Source organism: Corella eumyota, chromosome 5 (assembly GCF_963082875.1).
Source record: "Corella eumyota chromosome 5, kaCorEumy4.1, whole genome shotgun sequence".
NCBI lineage: Eukaryota > Metazoa > Chordata > Ascidiacea > Phlebobranchia > Corellidae > Corella > Corella eumyota.
Window position 1 is genome coordinate 7151659 of NC_137494.1, and position 27049 is coordinate 7178707.

At 28.3% G+C, this 27049-nt stretch overlaps 3 protein-coding genes and 1 long non-coding RNA gene across 5 annotated transcripts; 2 read left to right on the forward strand and 2 right to left on the reverse strand.

Annotated features, from left to right (window-relative positions):
* Positions 1-7918: 7918 nt before the first annotated feature.
* LOC145753136 (C-type lectin lectoxin-Lio2-like) lies at positions 7919-9488 on the reverse strand. The gene is made up of 5 exons (XM_082569531.1): positions 9226-9488; positions 8903-9124; positions 8572-8751; positions 8186-8427; positions 7919-8053 (listed from the first exon to the last, which is right to left on the reverse strand). The coding sequence occupies exons 1-4, from the start codon at positions 9455-9457 to the stop codon at positions 8195-8197; spliced, it is 867 nt and encodes a 288-aa protein (XP_082425657.1). The 5' UTR covers positions 9458-9488; the 3' UTR covers positions 7919-8053; positions 8186-8194.
* A 4014-nt stretch (positions 9489-13502) lies between these two features.
* On the forward strand, positions 13503-14986 carry LOC145753185 (C-type lectin-like). Of its 2 annotated transcripts, none has more exons than XM_082569584.1 (5): positions 13503-13774; positions 13898-14119; positions 14181-14360; positions 14482-14718; positions 14853-14986. In XM_082569584.1, exons 1-4 carry the CDS (start codon positions 13543-13545, stop codon positions 14712-14714), a joined length of 867 nt encoding a protein of 288 aa, XP_082425710.1. In that variant the 5' UTR covers positions 13503-13542; the 3' UTR covers positions 14715-14718; positions 14853-14986. The 2 variants fall into 2 exon arrangements, with proteins under 2 accessions (XP_082425710.1, XP_082425711.1); XM_082569585.1 differs by having other exon boundaries at positions 14482-14730; positions 14853-14873.
* A 982-nt stretch (positions 14987-15968) lies between these two features.
* LOC145753196 (uncharacterized) lies at positions 15969-17257 on the forward strand. Its single transcript, XR_014283830.1, has 4 exons — positions 15969-16086; positions 16251-16325; positions 16419-16485; positions 16759-17257. It is a non-coding gene; the product is annotated as an uncharacterized LOC145753196 (long non-coding RNA).
* Positions 17258-19396: 2139 nt separating this feature from the next.
* LOC145753392 (uncharacterized) lies at positions 19397-25243 on the reverse strand. The gene has a single exon (XM_082569805.1). It carries the CDS (start codon positions 25241-25243, stop codon positions 19397-19399), a length of 5847 nt encoding a protein of 1948 aa, XP_082425931.1.
* Between the last annotated feature and the right edge of the window lie 1806 nt (positions 25244-27049).

Genomic DNA, 27049 nt, shown 5'->3' on the forward strand with positions numbered 1-27049 from the left:
AAAGAATAAAAACAATAATAATAAATACACTGACAATAACAATATGTTTCGAAATCTAAGATTTCGAACCATAATAATAACTAGATTTATTTGATAAATAAAATATGGTTCGAAATTGTTTGATTCTTTTTTATAAATATAATTTATTTAGTAGGTTTATTAATTAATTTATAAATTTAAATATAAACTTTTTTATATTTAAACCTAATTTTAACAAGCGAACACGCACTCATTGATATTGTAATATAAAAGTAAACTAAATTTAAAAGCAAAATACCGATCTTAATTTTTAGTAATCAAACAAGTATTAAAATATAATAATAACAAAACAATTGAAACAAAAATTTTACACATTTTTTACTTATATTTTAACATTTTACTTAAATTTTCAACCAATATTTTTTACTTTAATGGACAGCGAAAAGGACGATTTTTGACGGCGACCAGAACGCTATTAAATTATTGAAGCGTTAAACTCACACTGATTCATTATTTTATAAAAAAACAAAAATAATGATTAAACAATATTTAGCTAGAGTTAAATCTTCATTTTAAATAGCAACATACAAAATAATAATACCAACAACATATTAAAATTTCAGCAAATTTAATCTTTAAATTTTAATAATAAAATATATTAATTAGTAATTAGTGATAATTAAATGTCGTTAATAGGAGGTTTGCGATTCGTTGGGATAATAACAAACATACTAAAAATTTAGAACTTTTAGTTTTAAAGAACAAAAGTTATCGTCTTTCAAAATTCGTCAAATAAGAATAAAAACAATAATAACTAGATTTATTTGATAAATAAAATATGGTTCGAAAATATTTGATTATTTTTAACATAAATTTTTATAAATAAAAAAAGATATGCATAAACATTAACTAAGAATATTACAAACCTTTGGTTTTTAATAAACAAACAAGCATTTATATATATAATACAAACAAAAACTAATATTTAACCCAGTTTTAAGTTGGTGATATTAGGATATAAATTATAGTAAATTTTAAATTCTTAAAATTGATTTTTATTAAATAAACAAGCGTTTAAATATAATAAATAAACGAAAATTATTTTTCTAATATGTTTTTTAATTACTTATATTATAAAATACATCATACCAAATTTTTAATGCTTAATGTCGAACTTTAATTTTTAATGAACAAACCAGCATTTAAATACAAAAAACAAACACGAATTATTTTTTAAATTTATTTTCGAATTATAAATATTATAAGATAAAACCGACCAAAATTTAAAAACCTAATAACAATCTTTAAATTTAAATAAACAAACACCTATTAATTAGTAATTAGTGACAAAAATTAAATTCGTTTTTGAGTTGCTAATATCATGATATACAATTGACCAAGATTTAAAAAATTAATAACAACCTTTAAATTTTAATAAACAAACACCTATTAATTATTAATTAGTGATAATTAAATGTCGTAAATGGGAGGTTTGCGATTCGTTGGGATAATAACAAACATACTAAAAATTTAGAACTTTTAGTTTTAAAGAACAAAAGTTATCGTCTTTCAAAATTCTGACTAGAAAGAATAAAAACAAAAAGATATGCATAAACATTAACTAAGAATATTACAAACCTTTGATTTTTAATAAACAAACAAGCATTTGTATATATATAATACAAACAAAAACTAATATTTAACCCAGTTTTAAGTTGGTGATATTAGGATATAAATTATAGTAAATTTTAAATTCTTAAAATTGATTTTTATTAAATAAACAAGCATTTAAATATGATAAATAAACGAAAATTATTTTTCTAATATGTTTTTTAATTACTTATATTATAAAATACACCATACCAAATTTTTAATGCTTAATATCGAACTTTAATTTTTAATGAACAAACCAGCATTTCAATAAAAAAAACAAACAAGAATTATTTTTTAATTCATTTTCGAATTATATATATTATAAAATAAAACCGACCAAAATTTAAAAACCCAATAACAATCATTAACATTAAATAAACAAACACCTATTAATAAGTAATTAGTGACAAAAATTAAAATTTTATTCGTTTTTGAGTTACTAATATCATAATATACAATTGACAAAAATTTAAAAAATTAATAACAACCTTTAAATTTTAATAAACAAACACCTATTATTAAGTAATTAGTGATAAAAATTAAAATTTTAATTTATTTTTGAGTTAGTAATATCATAATATACAATTGACCAAGATTTAAAAAATTAATAACAACCTTTAAATTTTAATAAACAAACACCTATTAATTAGTAATTAGTGATAATTAAATGTCGTAAATAGGAGGTTTGCGATTCGTTGGGATAATAACAAACATACTAAAAATTTAGAACTTTTAGTTTTAAAGAACAAAAGTTATCGTCTTTCAAAATTCTGACTAGAAAGAATAAAAACAATAATAATAATAATAATAATAAATACACTGACAATAACAATATGTTTCGAAATCTAAGATTTCGAACCATAATAATAAATATAATGACAATAACAATATGTTTTGAAATCTAAGATTTCGAACCATAAATACACTGACAATAACAATATGTTTCGAAATCTAAGATTTCGAACCATAATAATAACTAGATTTATTTGATAAATAAAATATGGTTCGAAATTATTTGATTATTTTTAACATAAATTTCTATAAATAAAAAAAGATATGCATAAACATTAACTAAGAATATTACATATCTTTGAATAAACAAACAAGCATTTATATATACTATACACACAAAACTAATATTTAACGCAGTTTTAAGTTGTTTATATCAGGATATAGATTATACCAAATTTTAAATTCCTAAAATTGATTTTTGATTTAAATTAAATAAACAAGCATTTAAATATGATAAACAATTGAAACTTATTTTTCAAATATGTTTTTCAACTACTTATATTTTAAAATACATTATACCAAATGTTTAATGCTTAATATCGGACTTTAACTTTTAATCAACAAACAAGCATTTAAATATAATAAACAAAAAGAATTAATTTTTATTTCATTTTCAAGTTATAAATAATATAACATATAACTGACCAAAATTTAAAAATCTAATAACAATCATTAAATTTAAATAAACAAACACCTATTTATTAGTAATTAGTGTCAAAAATTAAAATTTTAATTTATTTTTGAGTTACTAATATCATAATATACAATTGACAAAAATTTAAAAAATTAACAACAACCTTTAAATTTAAATAAACAAACACTTATTAATTAGTATTTAGTGATTAAAAATTAAAATTTTAATTCAGTTTTGAGTTACTAATATCATGATATACAATTGACCAAGATTTGAAAAATTAATAACAACCTTTAAATTTTAATAAACAAACACCTATTATTAAGTAATTAGTGATAAAAATTAAAATTTTAATTTATTTTTGAGTTAGTAATATCATAATATACAATTGACCAAGATTCAAAAAATTAATAACAACCTTTAAATTTTAATAAACAAACACCTATTAATTAGTAATTAGTGATAATTAAATGTCGTAAATAGGAGGTTTGCGATTCGTTGGGATAATAACAAACATACTAAAAATTTAGAACTTTTAGTTTTAAAGAACAAAAGTTATCGTCTTTCAAAATTCTGACTAGAAAGAATAAAAACAATAATAATAATAATAAATACACTGACAATAACAATATGTTTCGAAATCTAAGATTTCGAACCATAATAAATATAACTAGATTTATTTGATAAATAAAATATGGTTCGAAATTATTTGATTATTTTTAACATAAATTTCTATAAATAAAAAAAGATATGCATAAACATTAACTAAGAATATTACATATCTTTGAATAAACAAATAAGCATTTATATATAATACACACAAAACTAATATTTAACGCAGTTTTAAGTTGTTTATATCAGGATATAGATTATACCAAATTTTAAATTCCTAAAATTGATTTTTGATTTAAATTAAATAAACAAGCATTTAAATATGATAAACAATTGAAACTTATTTTTCAAATATGTTTTTCAACTACTTATATTTTAAAATACATTATACCAAATGTTTAATGCTTAATATCGGACTTTAACTTTTAATCAACAAACAAGCATTTAAATATAATAAACAAAAAGAATTAATTTTTATTTCATTTTCAAGTTATAAATAATATAACATATAACTGACCAAAATTTAAAAATCTAATAACAATCAATAAATTTAAATAAACAAACACCTATTTATTAGTAATTAGTGTCAAAAATTAAAATTTTAATTTATTTTTGAGTTACTAATATCATAATATACAATTGACAAAAATTTAAAAAATTAACAACAACCTTTAAATTTAAATAAACAGACACTTATTAATTAGTATTTAGTGATTAAAAATTAAAATATTAATTCAGTTTTGAGTTACTAATATCATGATATACAATTGACCAAGATTTGAAAAATTAATAACAACCTTTAAATTTTAATAAAGAAACACCTTTTAATTAGTAATTAGTGATAAAAATTAAAATTTTAATTCATTTTTGAGTTACTGATATCATGATATACAATTGACCAAGATTTAAAAAATAAATAACAATCTTTATATTTTAATAAATAAACACCTATTCTTAACCAATTAGTGATAAAAATTAAAATTTTAATTTATTTTTGAGTTAGTAATATCATAATATACAATTGACCAAGATTTAAAAAATTAATAACAACCTTTAAATTTTAATAAACAAACACCTATTAATTAGTAATTAGTGATAATTAAATGTCGTAAATAAAAGGTTTGCGATTCGTTGGGATAATAACAAACATACTAAAAATTTAGAACTTTTAGTTTTAAAGAACAAAAGTTAGCGTCTTTCAAAATTCTGACTAGAAAGAATAAAAACAATAATAATAATAATAAATACACTGACAATAACAATATGTTTCGAAATCTAAGATTTCGAACCATAATGACAATAACAATATGTTTCGAAATCTAAGATTTCGAACCATAATGACAATAACAATATGTTTCGAAATCTAAGATTTCGAACCATAACTAGATTTATTTGATAAATAAAATATGGTTCGAAATCATTTGATCATTTTTAAAATTAATCTTTATTAATAAATAAAATTATACATAAACATTACTTAATTATGAATATTAACTAAATAAATAAATTTAATATTACATAATCAATTATTAGACTAAAAACGTGGATAAGAAAATTTCGGAACAAAATTATTTTAAAAGTTTTAAAATATCAATATTTAATTTTTTAATTAACAAAAGTAATTAAATATACTCAACAAACAAAAATTAATTTTTTAACCTAGTTTTAAGTTGTTTATATCAGAATATACATTAGACAAGTTTTAAATGCCTAAAATTGATTTTTTATTAATAAACAAGCATTTAAATGTAATAAACAAACAAAAATTATTTTTTTTAATATGTATTTTAATTAGTAATATTATAAAATACATTATATTAAATTTTAAATGCCTAATATCAAACTTTTATTTTTAATAAACAAACAAGAATTTAAATATAATAAACAAACAAAAATTAAATTTTTAATCCATTTTTGACTTATTAATATTATAACATATAACTGACCAAAATTTGAAAACCCAATAACGAACTTTAAATTTTAATAAATAAACACCTATTAATTAGTAATTAGTGATATTTAAATCATCAAAATAGGAGGATTGAAACAGAATATGATAATAAACAACATACTAAAATTTTAGAGATTTATATACACAAAATCAAAAGTTATTCGATTTCAAAATTCGGATTAGTAAGAATAAAAATAAAAATAAATATACGGACAATAACAATATGTTTCGAAATCTAAGATTTCAAACCATAATTACACCTTATCTAAGAATATTACATATCTTTGATTTTTAATAAACAAACAAGCATTTATATATATTATACAAATAAAATTAATTTTTTAACCCAGTTTTATGTTGTTAATATCAAGATATACATTTTACTAAATTTTAAATTCCCAAAATTGATTTTTGATTTTTAATAAATAAACAAGCATTTAAATAAAATAAACAAACAAAAATTATTTTTTAAACATGTATTTTAAATACTAATATCATAAAATACATTATATTAAATTTTAAATGCTTAATATCAAACTTTAATTTTTAATAAACAAACAAGAATTTAAATATAATAAACAAACAAAAATTAAATTTTTAATCCATTTTCGAGTTATTAATATTATGATATATAACTGACCAAAATTTGAAAACTTAATAACGATGTCTAAATTTTAATAAACAAACACCTATTAATTACTAATTAATAATATTTAAATTATCAAAATAGGAGGATTGAAACACAATATGATAATAAACAACATACTAAAATTTAAAAAAATTATATACACAAAATCAAAAGTTATTCGATTTCAAAATTCGGATTAGTAAGAATAAAAATAAAAATAAAAATAATAATAAATATACGGACAATAACAATATGTTTCGAAATCTAAGATTTCGAACCATAATGACAATAACAATATGTTTCGAAATCTAAGATTTCAAACCATAATAACTTTGTGAAATATTGTTCTTGATCTGGATATAAGTGTGTCTATAGAGAAATTCCCCCAAGTCTGTTTATATTTTTTTTTTATTATCTTAGAGTAAACGAGAAAAATGTAAAAAACGATCGCGTGCGCTATTCTTCGATCGCATGCGCTAAAGTAATTGTAATTTTTCTCTTTAAAATTTCGCAAAGTTTCTTTTTAATATCAACACGGAGAGGAAAAAAACCGCCTCATGCAAATAAAGAAAAATTAATAAAGTAGAATTTTTGACTTAAAAACATGTGAAATGTGCTCTTGTAGTTATAAAGTGGCACAGGTGCAAATTAACGATTTTAAAGTGCGCTTTTATTCAATTATGCGTACAGACTAAATTTACAATTAAATGAACAAATGGGACTGTTGTTAAAAAATTTATAGTACTTGCAAAGAAAATATTTATTGTACAAGAATTGTTATTATGTTTACATCGTTTAAAGTATTATAGGTTCACATAAATGTTGTAAAAAAGTTATACATAATATTCATTTTAGGGGTAAATTTATCAAATTAATAATTTTTTGTTTACACTAATTTATTAACCAGGTTTCGTTGAAGGTATTCAAATTAAAATGTTTAAAATAAACACGGCTTACTATAATTTATTGGATTTATATTAAATAAAGTTGCCAACCACAAATACATTTTTTGAAATTGCCGAAAAACGTGGTAGGCTATTAATGTTAACAAAAGCCAATTACTAATAAATAAACGCGAATAAAAGTATACAGTACTTGGGCATAAAACATATATAAATGTTTGTATAGTTTCAAGACTTTGCTCTAATAAAGCGTTTTCTTTTAACTTTTTATGCATAGTCTATAGCTTTTGAAACTGACTTTAACGTGACAAAAAAGAGATATTTTTACTTCGCCGTTAAATGTTATATTAATTTCGTCTTTTAGTTTGTTTGTAAAAAATAAAATTCCTAACACTATCAAAAAAATGTGAAAAATAGTAAAGAAAGAAAAACCAGTGCGTTAGTTAACAATAAAGGTTTTTTGGTGTCCACTAAGTGCGCTTTGTGATCGACTGAAGTATTTTCCGCCAATTATAAAGTTAAGCCAAAAAACATTGGTGCTTTAAATACCGAATGTTTATTTTGCAAAGCATGGCTTTGGCATTACAAATTACAAAGTGAGTGCCACAACGAAGTGTGGCGGGTTTACTAGTACTTAATATCGGTTAAAGTTAGCAATATTGGCAAATAAACCAATGTTAAGTAGGTGATAAAATGACAATATCATTAAAAGTCATTTAAATATTTTGTAGGGTAAAAAATAACAAAACAATTTTTCCCAACCATTTATTAAAATCTGAGTAAAAACACGTTGTTACACAAGCACAATAATAAATGAAAAAATATCTTTGTAAAATGTTGTTCTTTTTCTGGATACAAATGTCTAGAGAAATTCACCCAAATCTGTGTATAATTGTTGAAACCTAATCAAAATAATTTTTTTTTAAATAGTTTGTTAAATATTTTCCTTTATGTCACATAAATATTGGTTTTTATTTTATAGACCTATACAGATTATTACAGTTTTTATCAGCCAAAGAAACAAATATATTTACATTATTTAATTAAATATCCTTTGCACATATAAAGTGCATAACCGTCCAGCAGGCAATGTCATTCCAAAGTTGAGTTTCAGCTACCAATTCACCACAGTTTTCAACACCCCAGCTATTATTAGGTTCGCCCCAACGCCATGCAGTATAACTTAAAGCAGTTCCATCAATCCATTCCAACTCATCTTTGTGACCTTCAGAGTTTTCAATTCGGTGCATTCCGATATAATGTGTGTGGTGCTCACCTGAATTGAAAAGTCTAATATGTTACAATATTGATAAGACCGACTTATTCGACCTATACACGATTGTTTTAATTTACTCATTATAAATCAAATATTACAATATGTTTATATTCAAAAAATGCAATGTATATGTTAAAAACATACGGTGAATTGTGTGAAGCTGCTTTCTAAGGAAAGCTTGAATCCTATCAGTCTTGACCATGACCAGTGTGCTTCTTCTTTCAACGCAAGCATATATTGCGTTGTTAAAAGTGAGCTGAGATGTAGATATGTAATATTGCTGATCACCGTTTTTGTACCATGTTTCGACGATTGGGCTTGGCCCTGTTGATTAATATTAGTTTAACCGTAAATTTATGTTAATCTCTTTTAGTATAAATTTGGCAATTTTTTTTAAGTTTTGATAATTAAAATTTGTCTATTTTTATTTTTTGTTAACGTAAATTTCGTTGTTACAAAGGGTTTTACATCTTACTTGCGTTTCTTCGTTGGCAAATAAAATTAGTCGTTGCACCACAATTAACGTCATTCCATTGTTGGGTTCTTGCTAATAGTTGACCACAATTTTCAGACCACCAAGCATTATTAGGTTCTCCTTCTGCCCAAGCAGAATATACCACCGTTGATCCGTCAATCCAAGTGATTATATTATGGGCGTTTCGTTCAAGGCCAATATAGTATTCCCTTGGTGTGTTTCCTAAAAGTAAAAAAAGGAAAAAATATAAAAACAAAATATAAAATAAAGAAATCTTTTTTTTTCTATTCAATTTGTTTCTAAACTTTAAAAAAATTTGTTACCGCTAATAGAACGAATAGTTTCAATGAGAAATGCTTGAATTTGATCGCTGTCAACCTTAACTAGTTTAGCTTTTCTCTCTTCGCATGCTAACTTGGCATTTTTCTGGTTCAGCTGCGTGTTTGAAAAGAAGTAGCCGTAATCGCCACTCGAATACCATTTATCATTCTCAGCACCTTTAACGCACAAGCTGCTAAGGCATAAACCGAAAACTACGATCGCAAACGAATTCATTATAACAATATCTCACAATTTTTATTGAAACAAATCTGTCAATACGCAAAGTAATATAATCAAAAACCCCGTTTTGCTACTGAGCAAAGATTTAACATGTTTAACGTATTAGAACAGCTAATGATTACAATTTAGTAAAAAAGCATATTTTACTGCAATTTTATATATTGCTTTTACCACTTATTTCTTTACAGTGAAATAATTCCTTTAAAAGAATATTTTTATTCATTCAAAGTGAATTGTTTGATCAAAAATTGATACATAACATTGAACCGGGCGGCATTTTAAAGGCTTTTGCCGGATATCATCGGATATTTACATTTACGTTATTTAATTATTAAAATTTTTATCTAAACTTTAGTGTTTACATAACTTTTTGTCGAGATTGGAATTTTTTAAAGTATTTTGTAAACATTGAAATTTTTTCATGAAGCTAACAATTGTTTGTGCATTACGTAAAATTGCATTTACATTTGTATCTGTTATTAGTTGTAGTTTTAACTTGAAATTGCTACCAAGGAAGAACTGTAATAAATTGTGGTTTTGATTAGGCGTAGGCCTACGTTAGATAAATACATTTCATTAGCCTAACAAGTGACTCTATGATATTTCTAGTTTGTTTCTGGATTTTGTATTCACTTTTTTTTACTAAATCCAAGTAAATAATACATTGTTTTAATAGCACAATAATAACTAAGTTAATATCTTTGTAAAATATTGTTCTTTTTTCAAATTAAAGAAGCAATTCATATTATAATTGTGAAAACTTTATAAAAATAAAGTTTGTTAAAATGTTAGTTTTTTTAGTAAGAGGGTAAACACTTTTTTATGTACACTAATTTGTTGGCTATTTAAAAAAAATGTTAAATAGTTTTAAGTACTTACCAGTTGGTTTTTATGAAAATAAATTAAACTGGAACTGCGGGATTGACTTTGATAACTTTATCAAAACTTTTTAAAACGATAAGAAAAACATTTTCTTTTTTTGTGGTATATAATGGCTTTAAATTTTTTGTTATTATTTGCGGATTATTTGTTCATTAATTTTGTTCTTTACAATATACGTAAAATTTTTTACAAAATAAATGTATATGGCTCACTTATAATAAGTAAAACTTAATTTAAAAAAAAATAAAAAGATTATTTAAATTTATATAAACGTATTTTTTTAGTTCTTTAACTGCAATATCATAGAAAACGAATAGGTTTAATGTTGAAAAGGTATTTGTTAAATTAACCTTTTTTTAATCCTGGTTTGTTCACAAAATGAAAAGTTTTTGTTAAGTGTTATGAAATCAAGTTACAAACCTTTATGTTTTTGGTTCAAGATGCACCAATCTAAAATTGTCCTTAAGTGTGTACGTTCGCTAAGAATAGTATATCACACTATAGCACAATTTTCCATAACACATATTTAATTGTTAAAAAGGAAAATATAGTTAGCAGCAATTGTCAATATTTTATATGTTTTGTGTAAGCAACAGTTGTTGTTATAAAGTGGCAATCTAGTTAAAATGCGTTTATGCTTAAAACTTACCAATAATTTCTAATGGGAATTTGTAATGAGCGAAAATTCTCAAGTTTATGTTTATATATTCCTTGATTGATGCTTGGAAAATTTTTTTATCGTAGCCTATAAGTTGATGCTTTTATCAGACTACCCTTTTATTATTGGTTTGTTTAACAAAACTTTGTATTCTATACTATCACCAAATGGCAAAAATATTAAAGCCACAATTAAAATTAAAGCACTCAGCACTTGTGAGTTTAATAAATAAAAAAACCACATAGTTTATGTTACTTAATTTTTCTACCTGTGATTTTAACTTGAAATTGTCACGAAGAAAAATTTGTAATAATTTGTGATATTAAACATTTAGCTAAACCTTTTTTTCTTATTTTACATTCTGTGTGGCGTTAAAAAATTTTGTGGTTAATTAAATAGTGACCTTTTTTCTAAGTTACTATGGTTGATTTATTTGTTAATAGACTACAACATACCAAAGGTTTAAAGTTAAGGCTAATGTCTCCCTATTTACGTATATTGAGATCGTTAAATTATACCCTTCACAGAACAAACCCCAAATAAATATTCCACAACTGTAGGGTTGTGAATATTTCAAGTGCTAAACTTAAACTATTTTCAAGTGCTAAACTTAAACTGCATTTACATCTAGAAGTTAATGAAAAATAATTTAAATTCTCTACGAGCGGCAATTTCATGGTTTATGGGTACATGTGTTAGAACTCTAAAGGTTTGTTAAAGCAAAAAAATAATTACACAAATTTTAAGTCAAAACAATTTATCTTCTTCTATATAGTATATGGATTTCTAAATTTGGTGCGTTCCATCACAGAATAACTAAAATGAATTGCGACTCGAGTTTAAAAATATTTATTGTACAAGAATTGTTATTATGTTTACATCGTTTAAAGTATTATAGGTTCACATAAATGTTGTAAAAAAGTTATACATAATATTCATTTTAGGGGTAAATTTATCAAATTAATAATTTTTTGTTTACACTGATTTATTAACCAGGTTTCGTTGAAGGTATTCAAATTAAAATGTTTAAAATAAACACGGCTTACTATAATTTATTGGATTTATATTAAATAAAGTTGCCAACCACAAATACATTTTTTGAAATCGCCGAAAAACGTGGTAGGCTATTAATGTTAACAAAAGCCAATTACTAATAAATAAACGCGAATAAAAGTATACAGTACTTGGGCATAAAACATATATAAATGTTTGTATAGTTTCAAGACTTTGCTCTAATAAAGCGTTTTTTTTTAACTTTTTATGCATAGTCTATAGCTTTTGAAACTGACTTTAACGTGACAAAAAAGAGATATTTTTACTTCGCCGTTAAATGTTATATTAATTTCGTCTTTTAGTTTGTTTGTAAAAAATAAAATTCCTAACACTATCAAAAAAATGTGGAAAATAGTAAAGGAAGAAAAACCAGTGCGTTAGTTAACAATAAAGTTAACTAACGAATTTTAATGTGTTTACATCGTTAAATAAAATCGCGAAGGGTAAACAATATTATGGTAGGTAAACATTAAAGTTTTTCGTTAATTAGTATTTCTTGTTTATCATACAGTAAGTAATACGACAAGTGGAATTTTGACTTTAACGAAAAATGATTGGAAAAATTTTTGGTTGTTTGTGGTACATTTATCACCAACAGCACAAAATTTTTCTTGCTTTAACGACCAAAAATGTTCCCTCCAAATGTCGAATTAGTGTGTTTAATAATGTTAGCCAAAGCATACTGAAAACTGTTAACACTTATATCGTAATAAAAATTTCTTTTTCCTTACTGGTAAAATTTTACACATTGCATCTTAGTATTCTGGATCTATCTATCAAGTGTTCCTTAATAATAAACATTAATAGTTGAAAAAGCATTTTTAATAAATATTTAAAAGCATTTGTTTAATGTTGTTAATACTATGTGCTAATATTCATTAAATTTAACTACTTTTTATTTTTTATTTTAAATCCAATATAAGAATTTTTTGCAGATGTCTAAACATATTTTAGACTTGGTGTATTTTAATTACAATTTTATCGCAACGCTTTTTATTTAATAGTCCAGCATAAAACTTTAGATAAAATTTATATTAGAGAATAAAAACAAAATTTAATGTGTATGTAACCAAAAAATTTAAATGTTTATTTACCCGGAATTTTAACAAAATTCCAATACACAAAACTTCACAATTTATGTATATATTATATTTTGTCAAGGTTTCGAAAATTTTTAAACAATTAATTCCAGAAAAGACAACATCCGCCATTACCAACGAAAGCCTATAAAACAGTGAACAAGTCGAGGCTAAATATCATTTATTGATCAAGATTTGACTTTAAGATTAGAATGGTATTGGTTTAAGCAAAATTAAAAAAATGATTTTGTAATATTTTTTTAAATTAAATAAGTTAACTTAAAGCGATGAATTAAAACAAATAAAGTATAAAAATAATATTTTTTAAATTACTAATATTAACTTCTAATATTTTCATAGAATTTTTTTTATTAAATTTAAAACAAAAACCGTGTGGTATCGTTGCTATGAATTCGCTTGCATTCGTAGCCCTTGTTTTATGCCTTAGCAGCTTGTCTGTTAACGCTGCTTTAAATGATAAATGGTATTCGTTCGGTAGTCACGATTACTTTTTTTCAAATACGCAACTCAACCAGAAAAATGCTAAACTAGCATGCCACGAAAGAGGATCACATCTTGTCAAGATTGACAACGATCAAATTCAAGCCTTTCTTATTAAAACCATAAAGGCTAATCACGGTAGTAATTTTTCTTTGACTGTTCTTGTTTATATAAAAAATTACTTATCTTTTTGTATACCAAGTTAAAAAGATATTTTACTGGTTTAGAATTTTGTTTTTAATTTTGATTGAAAACTTTAAGGCAACGAACGTGTGGAATACTTTATTGGTCTTGAACGAAACGCTCACAATATAATTACCTGGATTGACGGATCAACTGTGGTATATTCTGCTTGGGCAGAAAGCGAACCTAATAATGCTTGGTGGTCTGAAAATTGTGGACAACTATTACCAATGACCCAACAATGGAACGACCTCAGATGTGATGCAACAATCAATTTTATTTGCCAACGAAGAAACAGAAGTATGCAATAAAACTAAATTTAATATTATTAGTTAGTAATCTAACAAATACTTATTAACAGCCCCGAAACCTATCGTTGAGGAATGGTATAAAAACGGAAATCAACAATACTACATTTCTACCTCTCAGCTTACTTTTGACAACGCTATATTAGCTTGCGTTGAAAGAAGAAGCACACTGGTCATGGTCAAGACTGATAGAATCCAAGCCTTCCTTAGAAAGCAGCTTCACACAATTCACCGTACGTTTTCAGGATTTTAAATAAAAGTGCACTGTATTAAACTATCACAGTTATCTAAATACAATGTTTTGCCAGTAACTAGTATTATTATTAAAAAACTACATGAAACTGATTGATTTAGTTGAACATCACCGATATTATATCGGAATGCATCGAATTGAAAACGCTGAAGGTCACAAAGGTGATTTATATTGGATTGATGATTCTGCTTTGGATTATACAGCATGGCGTTGGGGTGAACCTAATAATTCCTGGGGTGTTGAAAACTGTGGTAACATGGTAGCTGAAACTCAACTTTGGAATGACATTGCCTGCTGGACAGTTATGCACTTTATCTGTGCAAAGGATATTTAAGAAAGTAAACTCTAACGTAAATATTTTTTAAAACACAGTTAAAAATTTTTTTTTAACAGTTACAACTTAAAAAAACGACAGTGTTCACCTGTTTAAAAAATTGCATTTTAATATATTTTACTTTTATTTGTTTTCTAGAATACTGAAATGATCTGGGTGAATTGAAGTTTAATTGATTTTATTATTTGAAAAAGAAAAGATAATTTACAAAGATAGTATTTAATTTTATATCTAGTTTTTTTTTGTTGTATACACAGACTTAAATAAATGGTAATGGGAAGTTATTTGTATATATTTGACTGAAAATTAGTAGCACTATTTTTTAGCTTAATAATAGGCTTTTTAAACCAAAAATGTATAAAGTTATATATTAAATAAGTTTTATAAACTGTCTATTTAAAAATCCTTTTAGTGGTTTTTGTCTGATTTACTGGAGTTCAAATTATATTATTTTAAATTGTTTGCGTTGGGGGCATATAAACTATTAAACACGCCAAGCATTTGTTTAAAAACAAAAAAATGTTTCAAAGTAGAAAAAAACTAATCGTACACTTTACTTAGTTTTTTAAAGATCAAAGTTTATCAAAGTTTAGTTTATAAGTTAATGCTTTTATAAGGCTACACTGCATTTTTTAACATAACTTAGTATTCTACCATTTTCAAATGGCGAAAATATCAAAGCTACGTACGTTGCTAGTAAAATTAAAATAAAGTGGTCAACTAGTGGTATTCCAAAGTATTACTAATTTTAGCTTTAAGCCAATCCTATTTACAAGCCGTTAGTTGAATTAAATCCTTTGCAATAGCACAAAATTAAAATAAATACTTCACAATTAAAGGTTTACAAAAATGTTTCAAACAAACTTTGAATTGTTGCTTTTGAATGTCCTAGTTAAGTTGTGATTACATCTGCATGTAACTGGTAATTTATTTTTTTAATTTTTAACAAAGAAAATATTTAAAGTTTATGTCCTAAACAAAAAAAGTTATAACACAAATATTAGGTCAGAACTCGACATTGACAAAGCAAAGGCAGCGTTTAAAATATAGCATCATTAACAAATATATCCTTTAATATTATTTATACTAATAGCATTATAATCATTTATATTTTTTTATAAATTATAACGCTATTTGTTAAATACGCGCTAATATGTTTATCCTCAATTTTGAATCGTATTGCGGTTAATACTCTCATGCAATGTATTGCACCACATGTCGTAAAAGAACTTTCTAGAACAGTCATTAGAACTGATTGTTATCAAAGAAAATCGTTACAATTTGGAAGAATTTTTATGTAAATTAGTTTTTACTGATATAATAGTTCATTGTTAATCATGGCGGATCTTTCATTGACTGATTGGAATTTCTGGTAATTATTTTTTGTTCTTTGTAGTGTAAATATGTTACTAATCTGTTTTTTAAATGTTTAAAATATGTCATAATCTTTAACCACGTGCAAAACTTGCCAATAACATACATAGTCTTGGGGTATCTTAACAGTGTTTTTCAATGTTTTTTATAACACACTTTTAGAACTGTGATTGTTCACTTGGGTAGTACTGTTGGTTGACACTGTTTTTCTGTTAGATCTTACTGACTGGATATCAGGTATTTTAATATTGCTGTATTGTTAACTGCTATTTGTGTTATTTGATGTAGACTGTAATTTCTTATTTTTAACATGCTTGCTTACTATTGCAGTGAGTGAGCAGCTTACCTTATTGTGTCACACTGCCCATTAAGAGTTGAACACCTTTTTTAATACCTGGTATGTTTTTATTGATACTTGTAAATTTTGTTAATGGATCTACTTTTATGCCAAATAACCTCTTATTAATGCATATAGACTATCGTTAGGTTTGTTATTCTTCTAGTGTTCACTACTGTTATTGTATCACTGTTTTTGCCCAATTTGCCAGTATTTTGAGTGGTTAGCATACTGTGTTGGTAAGCTTAATTTGTGCCTTACTATAGTTAATACCTGTGTAGTTATTGTTATCATATTTTTTGTATATTCACACGCGTTATTCGTTTCTTTTAGATACTTCGGGTACTAATTCTTGAACGTGGATGAAATTTGTGTGCCATTATTCGTGTTAAATACATGTAAACGAAGTGTTTTTTATCCAAGAAGAGTTATTGCTGTAGTGTGCCTCTAAGCGCTACTTACTTTATAAGGCAAACGGCTATAGGCAGTTACAAATTTGTTGCCATATTAAATACTCCGGCATTTGACCACTAGGTGCTAGCTAAAGAGTATTTAACACTATTGAACAGAATATTCAAATTTCGTAATATATATTTTGATAGATTGATTGTGTCAAACTATTAGGGAATATTTAACCTACCAGTCTCATTAGCTTAAAAACATGGTACTTATTATTTACTAACTAAATAAATAATTTTTTTTTGTAACTAAGCTGGCATAGCTTTTGCAAAATATTCATAAAAGTTATATAATTATTTTTAGGTAAAAAAATTACAGAACAACTTTCCTCGATCATTTATTTAAATCTGAGTAATACAACAAGTTGTTACACGCAAGCACAATTATAAACTAGATTTATTTGATAAATAAAATATGGTTCGAAATTGATTCTTTTTTATAAATATAATTTATTTAGTAGGTTTATTAATTAAATTAAAAATTTAAATATGAACTTTTTTATATTTAAACCTAATTTTAACAAGCGAACACGCACTCATTGATATTGTAATATAAAAGTAAACTAAATTTAAAAGCAAAATACTGATCTTAATTAATTTTTTAGTAATCAAACAAGTATTAAAATATAATAATAAAAAAACAATTAAAACTAGATTTGAACAAAAAACTCATTAAGTAATCGCAAATAGAGCACAAACTACGGGATAAGGACTTTTTACGACGCTCACGGGAATTTACAGCGCAGAACAATACAAACCGAGTCTAGTCTTAACGCCGTAAAAATTTTTAGAAGAAAAGAAATCATTAAACAAAGATAAAATAAGGCATGACCAACGCGATAAAAGACCACGCATAGGAAGTTAGAGCCTAAAACAATAGAAATAAAACTAGTCTTTTTTTTTTTTTTTTTTTTTTCTATAAAATTTTATAAATAAAAAATATGTGCATAAACATTAACTAAGAATATTACATACCTTTGATTTTTAATTAACAAACCAGCATTTAATATAACAAACAAACAAGAATTATTTTTTAATTATCTTCAAATTTTAAATATAATAAGATATAACCGACCAAAATTTTAAAACCTAATATCAATCTTTAAATTTGAATAAACAAACACCCATTAATTAGTAATAAGTGATGAAAATTTTAATTTTATTTCATTTTTGAGTTGGTAATATCATAATATACAATTGACCAAGATTTAAAAAGTTAATAACAACCCTTAAATTTTAATAAACAAACACCTATTAATTAGTAATTAGTGATAAAAATTAAAATTTTGATTCGTTTTTGAGTTACTAATATCATGATATACAATTGACCAAAATTTAAAAAGTTAATAACAACCTTTAAGTTATAATAAATAAACACCTATTAATTAGTAATTAGTGATAAAAATTAAAATTTTAATTCATTTTTGAGTTACCAATATCATGATATACAATTGACCAAGATTTAAAAAATTAATAAAAACCTTTAAATTTTAATAAACAAACACTTATTAATTAGTAATTAGTGATAATTAAATGTTGTAAATAGGAGAATGAAAACATAATCTGATAATAAACAACATACTAAAATTTCAGATTTTTAAATTCTAAGGAACTAATGATATCTTCTTTCAAAATTGGGACTAGAAAGAATAAAAATAATAATAAAAATAATAATAAAAATGTAGGGTTTGTCTAACTATACCCCACGTGACCAACAATAGGTTGATCGGAGAATAAAATACGCCCCTTGATCACAGATTGATCTCAGTTAATATAAAAATAATACCGATAATGGGCCCAGAATTGCAACTGTCTAACTCGACTGATACAACAATTGAAATACTCTACAATGTATTCAATATTCAGTACACAAGAAAAACAATTAACAAAAACAATACTGGCTTAACACTTACAAATCAATATTACTTTTAACAAAAACTAACTAAAGACCATTTATGAAATGTTAGAACAGGGCGAATCGTATTCTAAATATATGACGTACTAAAAGTAGAATTCCAAAATTATTCCAAGTTACGATACAAATAAAGACAAAAAAGGCGAAACACAAATCACGTGACTAAGAACGCTGGAAAAAAGGGAAAAACTTGAAATGACCAGGCGATAAGGCGATCCAAAAGAAGCGCACAATAGCGGCTAATGGTGTCCAACCGAGTGTGAAATTGTATTTAAAATTAATGAGAAAATATAAATCAGTTTTCATATAAATGGACTTAACATTCCGGCCCCAAATGACCGAGTACACAACAAAATATACGAAGTCATTTCACAATAAACAAAGTACATTATATCAAAAACGAAACCAATATACACTGTGAGCATGCAGCAAACAGTATGACGTGAGATAATCGTCAAAAAAGAAAATATTACATTATAACAATATACGATAATCGTACACATCAAAGGGTAAGAAAATACGAAAGTTCACACGAGTGACATGAGGTGAAATGATAACGATACATGCAATAATGAATGAAAGAAAAACGCGTTATAAGTCATTGCTGCGCTTCGAGAAGGCACAGCTTTCTAATATCCCGCCAAAGGACCGTTGTGGCGGTTTTTACACGCACGCGTCGTACAAGTCCGTTACAGTCACTTTCACATTGTTCTATAATTCCCTTCGGCCAGTATCCTCTTTTAATTGTGTCATCCACAATCAACACTACGTCACCAACAGCAAAATTTCTCACGGGCCGAAGCCATTTTTGTCGCAATTGCAAAAGCGGCAAATATTCTTTTATCCATCGCGTCCAGAATTGATCGACGACTAGTTGGGTCAGGCGCCATGATTTTTTATAACCATCCGCTTTTATAAATTCTCCAGGGGGCAATGACATATCGATTGCTCCTTTTAAAACCATACTTGGAGAAAGCGTTTCCAAGTCTCGCGGATCATCACTAATAGGGGTTAAAGGTCGGTTATTCAAGATCCTTTCAACTTCAGTGAGCAACGTCATGAGACCGTAGTCGTCAAGAACTCGTTCACCGGTGATTGAACGTATAATTTTTCGAACTGTTCTTATTATACGCTCCCATACTCCGCCTTGATGGCTTGCAGCAGGGGGATTAAATCTCCAATCTATTTCATTCTGCAACATAGCATCATGCATTTGTTTTTTATTCCATTTCCTTATACCCATACGCAATTCACGTTCGGCACCGACGAAATTAGTGCCGTTGTCACTAAAAATTTGTTTCGGTGTTGGCCTTCTTGAAATGAACCTTCTGTATGCATCTATAAAGGCACTTGTTTCAAGCGACTGTGCAACCTCAATATGGACTGCTCTGGTGGCCATACAAGTAAAAACACAAGCATATCGCTTAACTTGGCTCCGTCCCAGCTTGACAGGTATGGGGCCCATATAATCGACACCAACACAGGTGAATGGTGGCCTGTTGGCAGTAACCCTTGATGAGGGTAATGCGGCCATCATTTGTTCACCGATTTTCGCGTTCCATCGTCTACATTGTCTGCAGTTTCGTAGTACCTTTCGAACAGCTGCCTGGCCACGCAAAATCCAAAAACTTTCCCGGATAGAGGCTACCACATGCAAGGTTCCGGAATGACCTTGACGTATGTGATGAGACGAAATAATGAGGGCAGTGACAGGGTGGTTTGAAGGCAAGATCATTTGATGCTTTGCATTCCTATCAACCAAAGACTTTTGTAATCTTCCTCCAACATAGATTACATTATTGACCAAAATGGGTGACAACTTTTGCAACGAGCTGAGAACTTTTGAATTGCGAAGTTCTCCTTTACTCATTACTACAGGCGACTGAAAGTTCTCATGGTTAGAAAGCAACTTAATAACCTCGGGAAAAACGTCGTGCTGAACAGCATGTACGATAGCGGTAGTGGAAGCATCTATCTCCTGACGACTAAGAAAATTGGTGTTAAACGAAGTTGAACTTGCTGCTAAATTTCGAGTTTCAGCCTTCCACCTCAGGTATTGCTTATAACGAAGAAGCCATGCCACGCAGCGTTGTAATCGGAAAAAAGATGAATAGCGAGAAAAAAGGCGCTCAATGCCAGTGCTGCTAATTTCTTTTGTGAAATTGCACTTTGCTGGTTCTTGTTTCAACTCAGGATCGTCGTTGGCAAGCGGAGGCAAAACTTGTGGGCGAGCGGGCCATTCATTAACAACTTGACCCAAAAACTGCGGGCCATTAAACCAAATTTCGGCCTTATCCACTTTGTCTGGCATAAGACCTCGAGATGCTATGTCAGCCGGGTTACGTTTGGTGTCAACGTGTCTCCATTGACACGGCTTAGAAAGACCGTGAATAAATTCCAGTCTATTGGCAACGAAAGTGTGGAATCGTGTTGATGTATTAAGAATGTATTGAAGCACCGTCGTCGAATCCGTCCAGTAGAAAATGTCGCCCAGCTTATACTCAAGCTCTTGCTGAATTAGCGTGCTTAGTTTTACGGCAATAACAGCTGCCGTAAGCTCAAGTCTCGGCGTGCTTACAGGTTTCAAAGGTGAAACGCGAGACTTGCCCATAACAAAAGAACATAAAATCACATCATGCAAATCAACAATACGAAGATAACTAACGGCTCCATAGCCAATACTGCTTGCATCACAAAACGTGTGCAGCTGAATACTTTTTAACATGCTTAAAGAAGACTTAAGGCATCTGGGAACGCTTATACGCTCCAAAAGGGTTAGATTACGTAACCATGCATTCCATTTAGTGATATGACTGTTGGGTAACAGATCGTCCCAACCTACTTGTGAATTGCATGCTTCCTGCAGTAATTTACGTGCAGGTAAAATGAATGGTTGGGCAAAGCCCAATGGGTCATAGACCTGACTTACCATAGAAAGAATACCACGTCTAGTGGAAGGTTTTAATTGAACGTTTACCTTCACCTTAAAACAATCAAGGGCGGTGTCCCAATAAACACCTAACGCACGTTCAGTTGGCAACTCATGTAAATCAAGATTTAACGTTGACGATGCCAACTCTGCAGAAGGAACAGAAGCAAGTATAGTTTTGTCATTACTAATAAACTTAGTTAAATGGAAGCCGCCGCTTTTAAGAAGCGGTTGAATATCACGTAACAAATGCAAGGCTTCATTTACACTACTACACGATTTTAACATATCATCAACATAAAAATTTTGCCTTACAGTACTCAGGGTTTGTTCGTTCGCACCAGTCAGGTTGTCGTCAGCTGTCTTACGTAATGCAAATGCAGCGCAACTCGGCGATGACGTCGCGCCAAAAATATGAACGTTCATGCGGTAATCAACCGGAGTTCGCGACAGGTCGTTTTCTGGCCACCACAAGAACCTAAAGGCATCCCGATCATTGGGATCAACGAACACCTGGTGAAACATGCCCTTTATATCTGCAACTAAAGCGATTTTTTCCTGGCGAAAGCGCAAAAGCACGCCAACCAGATTATTAGTTAAATCAGGCCCCTGTAACAAATAGTCATTAAGAGATAGGCCTAAATGTTTAGCAGCACAATCAAAAACAATACGAAATTTAGGCCCTGTAAAATGGTGAGGTATATAATATTTAAAGTTACTTAAATTCCTAATTTCACCATCTAAAATCATTGTGGCATGGCCACTATTTACATATTCAGTAACCTTATCCCTATACCTGGAAAAAAGTTCAGGGTTAGCTTGCAATTTCTTCTTTAAGTACTGAAGCCTTCGTTCAGCCATTTTCCGATTATTCGACGGTCTTGCAAGATCGTCCTTCCACGGTAATCCAATTTGGTAATGACCGTCAACCTTTTTAACGGTCGATTTCATTATTCCCAAAGCCCTTTTATCCTCTATTGAGGCCTCATGGCGTTGAACGTCGTTTAAATCCTTAAAGTCTTGATTAAACGAGTTGACCAATATTCTACAAGAAGCATCAATGCCATCTAGGCTATGTAGAAAATTGATTTTTCGTGCATTGTTATCTGACCTTTTGGAGTAGTCAGAACCAAATAATGTCCAGCCAAGCGCTGTATGCAGGCCAAATGGCTGACCAGGTTTACCCACACGTTGCTCCTTTAACCTAAAGGCTTCATGTACATTGTTACCAAGAAGCAATTCAATCTTTGCGTTCTTAAGTCTCGGAAACGTGAGATCAATAAGATGCGCGTAGCGGTTTGCTACATCTTTAGTGGGTATACTTTCACTTACATCAACCAGGTCGTTTAAAACAATAAGCTCGTCTACATTAAATGACTCGATTTCATTAATGCCTTGAATATGCATACCTCCAACAATGGTATCATATTCGGTAAGTGAATTTGCTGTAAATAGCTGTACATGGCGGTCGATTTTGTTAAGCCCCAATTGATTGGCTAACGTTTTAGTACACATACTTGTGTCGGAACCGTCGTCCAAAAATGCATAAGTTTGGACGATTTTGTTTGGGTCACTGCCCCAAACCTTTACTGGAAGCACCTTGAACCGTTTCACATTTTTACTTTTCTGTGTACCGCAGGCGGTGACAGCTCTTTCTTCGGCGTTCTCATTATTTGTAGGTGCGTTTAAGTTTTCATTCGGTTGTGGTTTGTTGTAATGAAGCAAAGTGTGATGTTTTTTGCTACATGTTTTGCAGTCCATTGTTGTCGGACAATTGTTATTCATGTGGCCTTCTCTTAAGCAATTGAAACACAACCTTTTATTTTTCACGAAATTATATCGATCGATCGACGTTTTCATTTTAAAGATTTCGCAACGCCACAGCTGGTGTCCATTCCTACACAAAGGACAGCATACAAATGATAATGGCGCCGAACTTTTCTCCTTCACGTTAAAGCTCTTGCTGGCAGGCCGATTTGATTTCGATTGAAATCGCCTCCCTTTCATGTCGGAAAATTTTTTATCGCATTGCTCAAAATGAATGCGCTGGTAGTAATGCCTTGATGATCGGGCCAACTCCCTTACGAACTGTAACAAATCATCGAAGGTTGTTTTCCTACCGGTTCTTTCTCTATCTTTTGAAATTTTTATAAAATCACGCCGCACTTGTTCGGGCAATCGTCGATAGATTTTGCTTATTGTCTCACGGCTGTTTAATTCGGACTCATAGCCTCCCGCATTTAAGGTACAGCTGCAGTAGTACATGCTGTCTGCCAATTTATTCCAAGCATCGGAATCTGACTCAGAAATGGGAGGCCCAATTAGTATGGTTTCCATTGCCGCCTCCATGATAAGATCACTGGCACGAAACTTTTCATCAAGTCGTGATCTCGCTTCTCTGTAAGCCTCTGTTCGGTTACGAATAACTTTGCAACCTTTAATTGCCTCAAACGCCTCGCCAGTGCAATACTTCAACAAAAACTGCAATTTGGCGCCGTCATCCGATATTTTACAATCTATAAATTCATCAAACTGCATGATGAAAGAATCATATTCTAAAATGTCGCCATTAAAATTGTCAATCGTAATTCTTGGCAAGGTGGCGTCTTGCGCTAAGTAGCTTGGCAAATATTGGCTACGGTGCACACTTTGCTGGGTTTCTTTGACAATAGGCGTGGAATCATACACCGGCCCCGTTTGGGTAACTAAGATAGGGGTCGGGTCACTCCGTTTGGGTGATAAGCTGTTAATGGCTTGATCAATCCCCAAAGCAGCTGGTGAAGCGAATTGTCGAAGCGAAATTGATGGCCTTTCTACGAATCCGTCAGACCTAAAAACGCTACCCTCTAAATCGGCTTCGGCTTCAAGAACTTTGGATTGAGCCCTGGTTACTTCCTTTTCAAGCTCAATTTGTGCGCCCATGCTTTTAAGGGCCGCAGTGCGCTTTTTCCGACGAGCCCTAGCTTCGGCCTCGCGGACTTCTTCTTCTGCTTCTTCCTCTTCTTGTTGCTTTTGAATTTCAAGCTGACGAAGACTTAGTTCAGCTTCCTTTTGAACTTGTTCGGCTTGAACTTTAAGCGCCTCGACGCTACCTCTGCTTCTTTGCGAGCTAACAGATCCAGAATGGCGGGACCCAATTACTGAGGGAGCTCCATGTGTTGGTGAAGCAGAGGTTACACACAAAGATAGAAAACTTTGATACCTTTCGTTCATTGTCGCATATCGGCTTTTAACTTCATCAATTTTGGCCTGTGCTTTTGGCTTTTCAACTTCAGCTTGAACAGCCAAGAATTCGTTGCACGCCGATAAACATTTATCGTAGGCGGTGTCGAAAACTGCTTTGCATCCAGTGACCAGCTTTGCCTCCTTTTGAGCATTGATTTCTTTAAGGAGCTGGTTTTCAATTCGAGTAAAATTTGCCAAAGCATTTTTCCGGGCAGACTTCGGATCGACACTGGGTTCTTCGACGGGCTTCGATGTCGAAGCTTGACCGCTGGTACTTGGTTCCAAATTCATTCTTATATGTAAATCTAAAAAATCCTTTCGAAATTATATATCCTAATTTATAAATCCAAACTTGATCTTAAGTCAAACAATCTACAAATCTAACTAACTATACTAACTCAATGATATGACCAAATGTCATACAATTCATAAATAAATGTAGGGTTTGTCTAACTATACCCCACGTGACCAACAATAGGTTGATCGGAGAATAAAATACGCCCCTTGATCACAGATTGATCTCAGTTAATATAAAAATAATACCGATAATGGGCCCAGAATTGCAACTGTCTAACTCGACTGATACAACAATTGAAATACTCTACAATGTATTCAATATTCAGTACACAAGAAAAACAATTAACAAAAACAATACTGGCTTAACACTTACAAATCAATATTACTTTTAACAAAAACTAACTAAAGACCATTTATGAAATGTTAGAACAGGGCGAATCGTATTCTAAATATATGACGTACTAAAAGTAGAATTCCAAAATTATTCCAAGTTACGATACAAATAAAGACAAAAAAGGCGAAACACAAATCACGTGACTAAGAACGCTGGAAAAAAGGGAAAAACTTGAAATGACCAGGCGATAAGGCGATCCAAAAGAAGCGCACAATAGCGGCTAATGGTGTCCAACCGAGTGTGAAATTGTATTTAAAATTAATGAGAAAATATAAATCAGTTTTCATATAAATGGACTTAACAAAAAATAATAATAATAAGTATAACTAGATTTATTTGATAAATAAAATATGGTTCGAAATCGTTTGATTTTTTTTTATAAATATAACTTATTTAGTAGATTTATTAAATAAATTATAAATTTAAATATTAACTTTTTTTAATTCAAACCTAATTTTAACAAACGAACACGCATTCATTGATATTGTAATATAAAAGTAAACTAAATTTAAAAGCAAAATACCGGTCTTAATTTTTGGTAATCAAACGAGTATTAAAATATAATAATAACAAAACAATTAAAAAAAATTTACACATTTTTTACTTATACTTTAACATTTTACTTAAATTTTCAACCAATATATTTTACTTTAATGGACAGCGAAAAGGACGATTTTTGACGGCGACCAGAACGCTATTAAATTATTCAAGCGTTAAACTCACACTGATTCGTTATTTTATAAAAAAAAAAATAACTAGATTTATTTGATAAATAAAATATGGTTCGAAATCGTTTGATTCTTTTTTATAAATATAATTTATTTAGTACGTTTATTAATTAAATTATAAATTTAAATATGAACTTTTTTATATTTAAACCTAATTTTAACAAGCAAACACGCACTTATTGATATTGTAATATAAAAGTAAACTAAATTTAAAAGCAAAATACCAATCTTAATTTTTTAGTAATCAAACAAGTATTAAAATATAATAATAACAAAACAATTAAAACAAAAATTTTACACATTTTTTACTTATATTTTAACATTTTACTTAAATTTTCAACCAATATTTTTTACTTTAATGGACAGCGAAAAGGACGATTTTTGACGGCGACCAGAACGCTATTAAATTATTCAAGCGTTAAACTCACACTGATTCGTTATTTTATAAAAAAACTAAAATAATGATTAAATGATATTTAGAGTTAAATCTTCATTTTAAATAGCAACATACAAAATAATAATACCAACAATATATTAAAATTTCAGAAAATTTAATCTTTAAATTTTAATAATAAAATATATTAATTAGTAATTAGTGACATTTAAATGTCGTAAATAGGAGGTTTGCGATTCGTTGGGATAATAACAAACATACTAAAAATTTAGAACTTTTAGTTT

What these genes read in the sequence shown, in the direction of transcription:
- LOC145753185 (XM_082569584.1), top strand. Translation starts at nt 13,543, where the DNA reads ATGAATTCGCTTGCATTCGTAGCCCTTGTTTTATGCCTTAGCAGCTTG. An exon ending in AACCATAAAGGCTAATCACG is followed by an intron (nt 13,775 to 13,897) that starts GTAGTAATTTTT and finishes GAAAACTTTAAG; the next exon opens with GCAACGAACGTGTGGAATAC. An exon ending in TTGCCAACGAAGAAACAGAA is followed by an intron (nt 14,120 to 14,180) that starts GTATGCAATAAA and finishes ACTTATTAACAG; the next exon opens with CCCCGAAACCTATCGTTGAG.
- LOC145753136 (XM_082569531.1), bottom strand. Translation starts at nt 9,457, where the DNA reads ATGAATTCGTTTGCGATCGTAGTTTTCGGTTTATGCCTTAGCAGCTTG. An exon ending in AACTATTCGTTCTATTAGCG is followed by an intron (nt 9,125 to 9,225) that starts GTAACAAATTTT and finishes TTTTACTTTTAG; the next exon opens with GAAACACACCAAGGGAATAC. An exon ending in TTGCCAACGAAGAAACGCAA is followed by an intron (nt 8,752 to 8,902) that starts GTAAGATGTAAA and finishes ATTAATCAACAG; the next exon opens with GGCCAAGCCCAATCGTCGAA.
- LOC145753392 (XM_082569805.1), bottom strand. Translation starts at nt 25,243, where the DNA reads ATGAATTTGGAACCAAGTACCAGCGGTCAAGCTTCGACATCGAAGCCC.